Raw genomic sequence first — 11008 nt, forward strand, 5'->3', positions numbered from 1 at the left:
CCCACCTGGGCAGAGATAAGAGCGGTCCCAGCGAGCCGCATATCTGATTCGCATGCTACAAACCCAAAACACTTGAAGAATTACCTAGTTCTATTATCTCAGCCACTTGGCGATCAGAAGCTTCAAGCCCAGTCCAGCCAAGTCTGCATCTGCCACCGTCGGCAATCTTCCAGCGCTACATCTGGCCACCGTCTCATCCCCGAAACAATTGCCCAGGAATCGACTGAACCTACCCGTGCTGTATGAGATTACGTTCGTCACCAACAACGCCCTTCCGCAGCCGAGTTCGGCTATCCAGTCCACTCAATACCTCCCGCTGGCCTCGCCGTGACCTTCATGACCCTTGCCGATCTCAACTCCCCCTCTTTGCCGCAGCCAATCGCCCGTCCAACCCCAGATAATTGCTTATCGTGGGGAGACCCACCGGGGGCTGCGTCGTAGCGACTGATAGGACGACTGGGCGAGACGCAGAGAGATAACGCGGTGGACAGAGCCACTCTGACGCGATATGTTACGCACCGACGAGTCTAGGGCGTGCGGAGAACACGGCCGTGAGGGTGAGTGCTGCTGCATCGTCGGGTCCATCCGTGACCGTGGATGAATGCTGGTAGCCATTTTATTTACATTCGCGCATCTCCTCCGCGGCAAGGGATGCTCGTCATTAGCCATCGACCCATTCCCGACTTCCCTGCGATTGACTTGATTTGCAGTCGATTTCGATCCAGCTCGCTCCGATCCGCTACTTTGCATTGCTTTCACGGCCCCCTCCCCTCCCCTGCCTTGCGCTGATTTCGCCTCGTCATGGCCGACGCAGAGAAGACGCTCGGCACTTCGACCGCCGTGGATGCGGAGCCGTCGAAGCATGCCGACCCGACACTGGAGAAGCATGCGCACGATGCCGACGAAGCGATGAAGGCATTTGACGACCTGCACGGCGAGGCAATTGAACTGGATGAGGCGACGAATCGCCGGTTGCTACGGACGATCGACTGGCATATGATGCCCATAATGTGTTGTATATACGGGATGAACTTCCTCGACAGTAAGTGCGGGCGGGCACACAGGCCGATTGGTAGCCACGAGCTGATGAGGAAGTTAGAAACGACATTGTCCTACGCCAGTATCATGGGCATCAAGACGGACCTCAACTTGAAGAAGGATGAGTATCAATGGCTGGGGAGTTTGTTTTATTTCGGTGAGGCTGGTTTTCTTGCAAATCACATCGGTTCTCACTGACCGACGACTTTTCTAGGATATCTTGCCTGGGAGTATCCCACCAATCGTCTGCTGCAGCTTTTACCATTGGGGAAGTACTCGGGCGCCTGTATTTTGATTTGGGGGTTGATTCTTAGTTGCTTCGCGGGCGTCAAGAGCTATGGGGGCGCGATCGCAATTCGTTTTTTCCTCGGCGTGTTTGAGGCAGCCGTAACTCCAGGCTTCGCACTGATAACCTCCCAGGTACGTCACTAGATATCATCCCCCCCCCCGTCTCTTTTGGATGGGCATTGACTGTAATTCTCCAGTGGTACACCAAGAAGGAACAGGGCAGCCGTGTCAATATCTGGTTCAGCTTCAACGGTGTGGGCCAGATCCTGGGCGGCGTCATTGCATACGGAATTGCAGTCGGGACGGAAAAGCACGGCTCCTCGATTGAGCCATGGAAGATTGTGTTTCTCGTGACCGGGCTCTTGACAATTGTGCTGGGAGTGGTATTCTTGTGGGTCGTGCCGGACAACCAGCTGAATGCCCGCTGGTTAAAGAAGGAGGATCGTGTGCTGGCCATCGCACGGGTGCGCATCAACCAGCAGGGAATCGGCAACAAACACTTCAAGCTGTACCAGGTCAAGGAGGCTCTGCTGGATCCGATGACCTGGGCCTTCTTCTTCTATGCGTTGATTGCGGACATTCCGAATGGCGGCATCACCAACTTCTTCAGCCAATTGGTAGGTCATACCATCTATGCGTCTGATAGTCCGTCGTGCTCTCGATCGCTAACCGCCTACGCCACCCCCCTGTAGATCACTAGTTTTGGATATTCCGAAACCAAGAGCTTGATTCTTGGGGTTCCGGGGGGCGCCGTCGAGGTCATTGCCCTCCTGCTGAACGGGTACATGGGCCATATCACGGGCCAGCGCATCCTGTGCAGTCTGGGCGGTCTCGTCACTGCGCTTGTCGGAATGATCCTGATCGTCGCGCTCCCCGAGGCGAACAATGTCGGCCGGTTGATCGGGTACTACATGACCCAGGCGAGCCCGACGCCCTTTGTGGCCCTCCTGGCGATGATCTCGTCCAATGTGGCCGGGTACACGAAGAAGACGACGGTGGCGGCGTTGTACCTGATCGGATACTGTGTGGGGAATATCATCGGTGAGCAAGCACGCCCCAACCCCAGGGCAACCTGGATATAGACATCCATGATCCATGAGAGCCACGGTCGCTAACAACGGCGGTGTGATCCTTAGGCCCGCAGACGTTCCGCCCGAAAGATGCCCCGCGCTATGTCCCGGCCGAGATCACGATCATCGTGTGCCTGGCCGTGTGTATCGGCATCATGCTATTCATCTGGGCCTGGTACCAGAAGGAGAACAAGCGGAAAGCGGCGATCCAGGGGCGACCGGACTATGTGCGACTGGAGAACCAAGAGTGAGTACCCCGATCCGCAATCTTGGATATTATCATTGGCTGACTTGCGGCAGGTGGCTTGACCTCACCGACCGGGAGAACCCCGACTTTATCTATTCAGTCTAATGGCGGGATCCTAATTGTGTATATAGTATAGCCCAGCGTGGGAATGGGACTTTACGCCCATGGCGCCGTTCCTATCTTCTAGACCGTACCAGAAACCCCGATGAATCTTCATCCAGTAGGTGACAGCGAGGCCAGTCCAATCCAATCCTGGTTCCCGCCTTCGCAGGATTTCACCATGTCCACAGTGGGGCGTTGGCGGGGTCCAAAGCAGAAGATGATTATTTGCCTTTGATGAGTCCCTATTGACTTCCACGAGTCGTCTTAGCACATCCACAATGGCCTGGGACTTTCTCCATCCAGGGCGACGGAACGCAACACTAGCATCACGGCCAGTTCCCCTGCAGATTGCCCACTGCAGGGGCGTTTGGGGCGATCCAGACCCGTGCCTGGGCACTAACACGCGCCGTCATTGGGACTAACGCTGCAGGTCGTGAAGTTTCCTTGGTGTATGGCGCCGAGACAAGGAGGGAGCGGTGTGCTCTCGCCTGGCGTGGGTTCTTCATAAAAGAATGAAGGCGCCCCGATGCTCTTTGCTTTGTCGGTGACGAGCTTCATTGTCCCACTGTCTGCTTTCTGGTTCTGGTTCTTTTCCTTTTTCATTTGATTCTTTTTGCTTTTGGTGGCTTCGTCTGGCTTATCTCCCGCCATGGATGCTGCCCCTCAGCGTGCGATCTGAGCCCCTCGGAACCCTATCTTCTCATCGAGCTTCGGCTATTGAGTATTGATCGGCGAGCGTTGGGCAAGGGTTGACGCCGTGACGATGGCGTCCGTCACATGTCGCGGCGATCTGCACATGGACGGTGCAGGCGTTGTTGCAGGTGCCGCTGCACCTGCACACCTTCCTCTCCCTCTCTCTCTCCATGTTGATATCGCCCAAGCTCCCCTCGAGCCCGCTGTCACGGAGATTGACACCGCCGGAGGGAAATGCTACTTGCCGGCGTCGCCAACGTCGCCCGTGTCACCTCTCTCGCTGGGCTCCCGTTCGGCGCCTTCCTCGCCTGAGATGGAGACCCCCAGAATGAGACGAATCGATCCACCACCGACCACCAAATCCCCAGATTCGCCAACGCACGCTAGTCCGCACGCGGCATCAAGACCGACCTCGGCGGCCAATTCGATACATCATTCGCGCTCGGCTTCGCGCAGCACCGCGCGGTCGAGACCGCCGAGTCGCCATAGTTCTTTCCATTCCTCTCGGCACGCTGTGACCACTGCGAGCATCGTGCCCGTGCCCTCAACTCGGACGACACCGCAGGAGCGACGAGAGTCGCTGTTGGCCCTGCATCGAGAGTCGTGTCGTCTCTTCCAGGACCCAGAGCGGCCGTCCACAGCGTTTCCGGATGATATACGGGCACGCCCGCCACTGAGCCGGACCGCATCATCCTCATACAAGTCGCGACGCGAGGGCCGAAACTCCTATGAAACCGGGGCTTCAACGCCACCGTCCCCGATTGCCTCTTCACTATCCAGCCGCCTCTTCGAACACGAGCACCGCAGCTCAGTGAGCTCGGGGGCACGTCCACCCTCGCTTCGTACGCGAGACCGGTCCAACACACTCCCCGCCGGGACCGCGGGCCATGTGCACAGCCCGTCCGCTTCCTCTATCCATGTCCCGGCCACTGTGATGGAGTGGACGTCGGCCTCCACGCGACGACAGGAGTACCGGAAGATCGACCGCGCCAGCCGCGGGGTTCGCGGTCTGTGGCGGCGCGTCGCACCACGCTGGTGTCAAGCGCGAGACTCACGCACGCCATTCTTCGAAGAAGGCAAGACCAGTCGGGAAGGCAGCGTGCGGCGCTTCCGCATGGATCTTCCAGACGAGGCTGACGAGCCAGAGGCGCCGGACAAGCCGCACGCCCAGTTCCGGGATTTCTTGCCCAAGGGTCCTGACGGCACCCCGCGACGCCTCTGGACAGGCCATCCATCCAAAACGTATTCCTGACCGGCATTGCCTGGATGCTTGTTCTCGGCCGAGAACGAGGCTCTGCCACTTTCCCCTTCATCACGCCAGCACCGGTGCGGCGTCCTTTTCAACACTGGACAGTAGCCCCCTTATCCCTTTCCCTATAAGCACGATCCTACGAGTACAGATTGACGACCGGATCATATCGCATTTGCATTACATCGCATCGCAGGTGGCCTGCCTCTATCGCATAGTTAACAGCATTATTATCAACACCAGCACCAGCATCCATGTGCACGATTCCCCTCGTCTCGGACCCAGCTGTTCATTTGTCGAGTCTCTGGTTGAGCTCTTTTCGCTGGTTCCCTCTTTCTGTTTGAGTATATATCATTAGTCCCCTTTGCTCCTTTGCATTGTCGCTTGCATCGCTTCCCGAGACTGAGATACCCTTTTGTGCTGCATCCAGCTTTTTGTAAATATGTCCTGGGTGGCTCGTCCTGATACACAAATACCAAATTTGCCATTGTGAGCTCATGTTCTGGCTCTTACCTACTAGTTTGGTATTCATACTACAACCGCATCAGCCTTCGAGCTGGCCAAGACATGACTTGCATCGTCTATGGTTTAGTATGGTTTCAATAATATGACTTCTTCTCCTGGTTCGAACGCACTCATTTGCTTCTCCAGATGCTGACACAATAAACTATAGAAGTGGCGATTTCAGACTTTTGTCAAAAACTGAACATCTGCCCATCCGAGTAAAAGTGATCATGTTCATGGATCTTTCTACCGGGTTGGCACAGGCAACCAGACATACCGAACACGATTTCTCAAAAAGACCAGGCACATGTGGTGCAACACACCATATCTGATGGCCGCTCTTTTTCTTTTGAGACGATTTGAGTTTTGCTCAATTATCAGCCTACTGTCTCACAACATTTGGGTTCGGCGAATGGTGGTAGTTCGCAGCAGGGGAGCCATGCTTCTTTCTTATTTTGAGGTCGCCCTGAAATACACAGGCTGTCATTGGACTCGACTGTTTGGGACTGCGAGGGTAGTCCATATTTGCGATTATTGCATCGGCACTGTCCATCACAGCCGACCTTCATCTAAGACGGTAGATCCTCGGCCCGGTGCAACGTGACTGAGGATCTCGGATTGTATCCATTCCTGTTACAACCATCCCCCTTTTTGCGACACCTCCCATTTTGGGCGTCTTGCGGCTACCTCAGCTATATCGATCGATAATGTACGCTGCAAGGGCTTACTCCGAGCTGCAAATGAATCGGCCTGCATATGAACGTGCTCGCCGCACGAGGAGGGCAAGAGTAGGCCTGACTTGCATGCCAGGCTCCATCCATCCGAGATGCTATTCCGAGCCACTCTTGCGCTCCTGGCGCTGCGAGCCAGCGGCATTGCTGCCGAAGGACTCACGCGCCGCGCCGGCCCTCTAGCCGATGCCGAATTTGACTACGTCGTTGTGGGAGGCGGTACAGGTGGCAGCGTCGTGGCAACCCGACTGGCCCAGAAGTCGTTCAACGTCGCCCTAGTAGAAGCCGGGGGGCAATACGAGCTGGAATCGCTGGCCGAGGTCCCTGCTGCAGACGTCTTGCCAGCAGGATCGGATCCGAGTACCCAGTCGGCGGTTGACTGGGGGTTCGTCACGAAGGGTCAGCCAGGAGCGAATGGGCGGGCTATACACTATGCCCGCGGAAAGTGTCTGGGAGGATCGTGAGTGTCTGCGTTGATCGGCTCACTGGTTTTATGCTGAGACTGGTTCTAGTTCGGCGCTGAACTTTATGATCTACCAACGGTATGCGGCTTTGACTTGCCTGCCCTCTTTTGCCTAACTAACCTCGATCGCCCAGGCCAACGCGCGATTCCATGCAACAATGGGCCAACGCAGTTAACGATAGCAGTTACACCTTCGACGCAGTTCTTCCGCTTTACAAGAAGAGCGTCAAGTTCACACCCCCGAATATGAAAGCACGCGCCTCCAATGCTACGGCCGAATATAATGCCGACGCGTTCAACAACGACGGTGGCCCGCTGCAAGTGTCCTATGCAAACTACGCCCAACCCTTTTCGTCGTGGATGAGCCTCGGTATGCAGGCTGTCGGCATCAATAAGGCGGAGGATTTCAACTCGGGTTCGTTAATGGGGGGCCAGTATTGCTCCTCAACGATCGATCCCTCCAGCGAGATGCGCAGCAGCTCGCAGGCCTCCTTTCTCGCCAGCATCATACCCTCGACTCTGACGACCTATTCTAAAACTCTCGCCAAAAGGATCGTCTTCGACAAAAACAGAAAGGCAACCGGAGTGCAGGTCAAAGGAGCACTGGGGAACACCGTCACCCTCTCCGCATCAAAGGAGGTGATCGTGTCCGCTGGGGCGTTCCAATCACCCCAGATCCTTATGGTGTCTGGTATCGGCCCATCAGAGATGTTGAAAGAACATGGAATCGATGTAATTGCCGACCTCCCCGGCGTTGGGCATAACATGTGGGACCACCCATTCTTCGCGCCGACATACCGCGTCCAAGTCGACACGCTCACCAAATTCGCGACTAATCTGATCTACGCCGCAGGGCAAGCCATCGACGGGATCTTCGAGAAGACCGGTCTCTTAACGAGCCCGGTGGCAGATTGGCTGGGCTGGGAGAAGATCCCGCAGGCGCTGCGTTCGAACTTCTCGCAGACAACCCAGAAGTCACTGGCTACATTCCCCACCGACTGGCCGGAGGCAGAGGTAAGCTGCGCAGCATCGCCAACGGAGGAAACCCACTGATCAATCTTCTCTTAGTACATCTCTGGCGCTGGGTATATGGGCAACGTCTCGAATCTTCTGGCAGACCAACCCAAGGATGGACACCAGTATGCCTCCATGCTCGGCGTTCTCAACACGCCTCTTTCCCGTGGCAATGTCACCCTGAAGTCTGCGGACACATCGGACTTACCAGTGATCAATCCCAACTGGCTCGACGACCCCGCCGACCAGGAGGTTGCGATTGCCATGTTCAAGCGGATTCGTGCTGGGTTCCAAAGCAAAGCGATGGCGCCGGTCATCGTTGGACAGGAGTACTACCCCGGACCGCAGGTGCAGTCCGACGACGACATTCTCGAGTTCATCAAGGACAATGTCATGACCCTGTGGCATGCCGCTTGTACCTGCAAGATGGGCAGTTCGGACGATTCAATGGCCGTCGTCGACTCCCAGGCCAGAGTCTACGGCGTAAAGGGATTGCGTGTAGTCGATGCCAGCGCGTTCCCGTTCTTGCCCCCTGGACATCCGCAGTCCACAGTTTGTAAGATTGGCTATTTGAATTAGTTCGGCAGGATGCTGATGATCTGTATAGATATGCTCGCGGAGAAGATCTCGGAGATTATCATTCAAGGCTCCCAGAGAGCATAGCAATGGCGGTTATAGTCTTGTCATGGGCGTGGCTATATGGTTCTGCGCGGCTGTTCTGCCTTGGGTGATTGATATGTCTTTTTTATATATGTCCATATAAGACAATCCATTCCTAGGGCATGCATGCTAACTACCAGACTCTTTATATCCCTTGGCGGCATCGCATTTACTTTTAGATTGACACTTGAGTAGTTATACCGGCAATGCCACTCTATATACATATTTCGGCTCCTCCGCTCAACATAAAGGTCTGCATCAAGGCTGCATCCAGATCTCTAGGTGTTGGACAATTGCCTGGTGGTATTCGGATTTGTTGCCGAATGACAGCCCCACGCCCTTCGGTTGACAGACCCCACCATCCATCCTCACCACCGGTCACCTTCGGTCAACCTCGACTCACTCCGTATGATGCAGTGCGAGCTCGATGGTGCTACGATAAAATGCGAGAAGCTACACGACCGGCCACCCACGAGCTAGACAATCTGGAGGTCGCTCCTCTTGATGCCACGGCGCCGGAGAATCCCGACGCAACAGTCAGCCTCGCCTTCCCAGAGGGTGGCCGAGATGCCTGGACATGCTTGCTGGGGTCAGCGCTGCTGATGTTCCCATCGTTTGGGTTCCAGACGGCCAGTCAGTCCACCCACGAACTGCGATTGAGACCCCTGTATTAACCGCAGCGCAGGCGGAACCGTCCAGGACTATATCAGCACCCACCAGCTGGCCGCCTACTCCGTCAGCGATGTAGGCTGGATCACGGCCGTCCTGTCCTTCCTGACGCTGTTCCTGGGCGTGCAAGTCGGACCGCTATTCGATCGCTATGGCCCTCGCATGCTGCTGATCTGCGGGTCGCTTGCCAACGTCACGTCCTATCTCCTTCTGGCCCAGTGCACCCAATACTGGCACTTCATGCTCTGCCTCAGCATCCTGGGCGGCATCTCTTCCGCGGTCGTCACGACCGTGGGCATCGCCGCGCTCAGCCACTGGTTCTACCGGCGGCGCGCACTCGCGTCCGGGCTATGCATGGCGGGATCATCCGCCGGAGGCGCCACCATCCCCTTGGTCCTGCGCACGCTGCTCCGCGCGTACGGATGGACGTGGACGATCCGCATCATCGCCTTCATCGCACTGGGCTGCTACTCCGCGGGCATCCTGCTGGTCAAGGGGAGGCTGCCCGCGAGCACGCACAGCAAAGCCCTCGTGGACTTCCGGGCGTTCAAGTCGCCGCGACTGTGTTTCCTGGCGGTGGCGGTCTTCGCGTTCGAGTTCATTATCTTCGGTTGTGCCGCGTTGCTGCCAACCTACGTTCGCTACACGGGGCTGCACCTGGACGTCCAGTTTTACTCGCTGACGGTGTTGAACAGCATGAGTATGCTGGGACGGGTCCTGCCCGGCTTTGCGGCGGACCAGGTCGGGCGGTTTAATATTCTCTTGTCGCTGGCGATCATCACCCTGCTGGTCATGGCCACTGTGTGGATCCCGATTGGGTCTCACGACGAGGTGACGCTGTATGCGGTCGTAGCCATTTTCGGGTTCGGGTCTGGTGGCTGGATTTCACTGGCTCCGGTGTGTGCGGGCCAGCTGTGTCGCACGGAGGAGTACGGCCGATTCTATGGGACCATCTATTGCGTCGCAGCGTTTGGGGTTCTGTTGACGGTGCCTGTGGGTGGGAAACTGCTGCAGGCGACAACACCGCAAGCCCTGGTTGGGTTTTATACCGCTGTGCTCTTGACTGGGCTGGTTAGTGTGGCCATGTCTCGCTGGGCACTCTTGGATTGGAAGTGGAAGTGGAAAGTGAAGGTCTGAGCCGGGTTTCGTGAACAGCACCTAGAGGGCCATATATCAAAACTGCTTGTCAACGCCGAAGACAGGTCGTTGCGAAGACTAACTTGCAAACCCGAATATCAAAACGTGTATACTTTTGGCATGTTCATGTTCATAACAATAACAGATCGAATTTCCTCGGGACGCCAGGCCGACAGTGGACAATGCATAAGCGCCGGGTATATGAAAGTAAAAATCATGATGTCTTTCGAGAAGGACCGCCCCCGACCATACCAGTCTATGCTTGCAGAAGATCAAAGTCATCCCGCTGCCCGCTGTACTCCTTAGTAGCCATCTTGATCTTGCTGCCGTCAACCCAGGTCACGTAATCCTCCAGATTCCGGGGAATCAAGTACGCCGGGTCCGTAACGACCTCCTTCTGGACACGCACATGGCCCTGCTCGATTAAACTTGCAGCCTGCAACGCTAGTCAGTCCTGGTTTCTTCAGACCGATTGATGGCAGCAATGGCCGAGTCACGACCACTAGCCCTAACAGAGAATCACTCACACTTTGAATATTCCCCCCTTGCACAAACCCATTCCGAACCATGAAGACTGCCAGCCGCCTCCGGCAAAACGCAGAGACGGTAACTTCACGCTCCACATTCGACAGCGCAGCGCCCTGCTCACGGTTCTTCTTCAAGATCCCCATCCGCCACATTTTGTCCAGCACTTCTGTCTCGAGCTTGCGGCGCACAGGGTCTTCGGGTTCGAGCTGGGTCAGCTGGTGGGCTAGGTGTCGCAGAGAGCCGCAGATGGAGTTGTATTTCCGGTAGTCCATCGGATCCTGCAGGTGGTACCGCTGGCGGACTGCGTGCTCGCGATGGCCACCATCGGACTTGTAGACGAGGAAGTTATGCTTCTTGAGCAATCTAAGTGTGGTTGTTAGATATTTGTGTCGTGAATGCCGTGGCGGTGCAGGTTCTCGAAGGTCGAGGGTACGAGGAGGGGGTTCATTGTGCTATACTCACTTCTTCTCATGGTGCTTGAGATCACGACCCATTTTGACGGGTCAAACGCTGGAAGCAACAGCGAAGGTAATTGGAAGGAAATCAAAACCCAGAGAAAGAGAGCTGGGGATCTCGAAGAAAAGATCGCGATAACGAAAATTCCGTTATCGAAGC

General features: G+C 56.1%; 5 protein-coding genes across 5 annotated transcripts; 4 read left to right on the top strand and 1 right to left on the bottom strand.

The window, feature by feature from the left end:
- Positions 1 to 801: 801 nt before the first annotated feature.
- On the top strand, positions 802 to 2748 carry N7459_002010 (allantoate permease family MFS transporter; the record flags this gene model as incomplete). The annotated part of the gene is made up of 7 exons (XM_056941195.1): positions 802 to 1042; positions 1100 to 1195; positions 1253 to 1458; positions 1524 to 1943; positions 2019 to 2367; positions 2463 to 2643; positions 2697 to 2748. 7 exons carry the CDS (start codon positions 802 to 804, stop codon positions 2746 to 2748), a joined length of 1545 nt encoding a protein of 514 aa, XP_056803050.1.
- Positions 2749 to 3508: 760 nt separating this feature from the next.
- On the top strand, positions 3509 to 4690 carry N7459_002011 (uncharacterized protein; the record flags this gene model as incomplete). The annotated part of the gene is made up of 1 exon (XM_056941196.1): positions 3509 to 4690. One exon carries the CDS (start codon positions 3509 to 3511, stop codon positions 4688 to 4690), a length of 1182 nt encoding a protein of 393 aa, XP_056803051.1.
- Positions 4691 to 6017: 1327 nt separating this feature from the next.
- N7459_002012 (GMC family oxidoreductase) lies at positions 6018 to 8062 on the top strand (the record flags this gene model as incomplete). Its single annotated transcript, XM_056941197.1, has 5 exons — positions 6018 to 6382; positions 6435 to 6464; positions 6520 to 7399; positions 7454 to 7955; positions 8007 to 8062. 5 exons carry the CDS (start codon positions 6018 to 6020, stop codon positions 8060 to 8062), a joined length of 1833 nt encoding a protein of 610 aa, XP_056803052.1.
- A 440-nt stretch (positions 8063 to 8502) lies between these two features.
- N7459_002013 (putative MFS monocarboxylate transporter) lies at positions 8503 to 9865 on the top strand (the record flags this gene model as incomplete). The annotated part of the gene is made up of 2 exons (XM_056941198.1): positions 8503 to 8692; positions 8745 to 9865. The coding sequence occupies 2 exons, from the start codon at positions 8503 to 8505 to the stop codon at positions 9863 to 9865; spliced, it is 1311 nt and encodes a 436-aa protein (XP_056803053.1).
- Positions 9866 to 10121: 256 nt separating this feature from the next.
- Positions 10122 to 10887, bottom strand: N7459_002014 (snoRNA-binding rRNA-processing protein IMP3; the record flags this gene model as incomplete). Its single annotated transcript, XM_056941199.1, has 3 exons — positions 10122 to 10301; positions 10393 to 10756; positions 10856 to 10887. 3 exons carry the CDS (start codon positions 10885 to 10887, stop codon positions 10122 to 10124), a joined length of 576 nt encoding a protein of 191 aa, XP_056803054.1.
- Between the last annotated feature and the right edge of the window lie 121 nt (positions 10888 to 11008).

This window comes from Penicillium hispanicum (genome assembly GCF_028827665.1).
Source record: "Penicillium hispanicum strain IBT 35686 chromosome Unknown utg000002l_segment0_segment0, whole genome shotgun sequence".
Classification (NCBI taxonomy): Eukaryota; Fungi; Ascomycota; class Eurotiomycetes; order Eurotiales; family Aspergillaceae; genus Penicillium; species Penicillium hispanicum.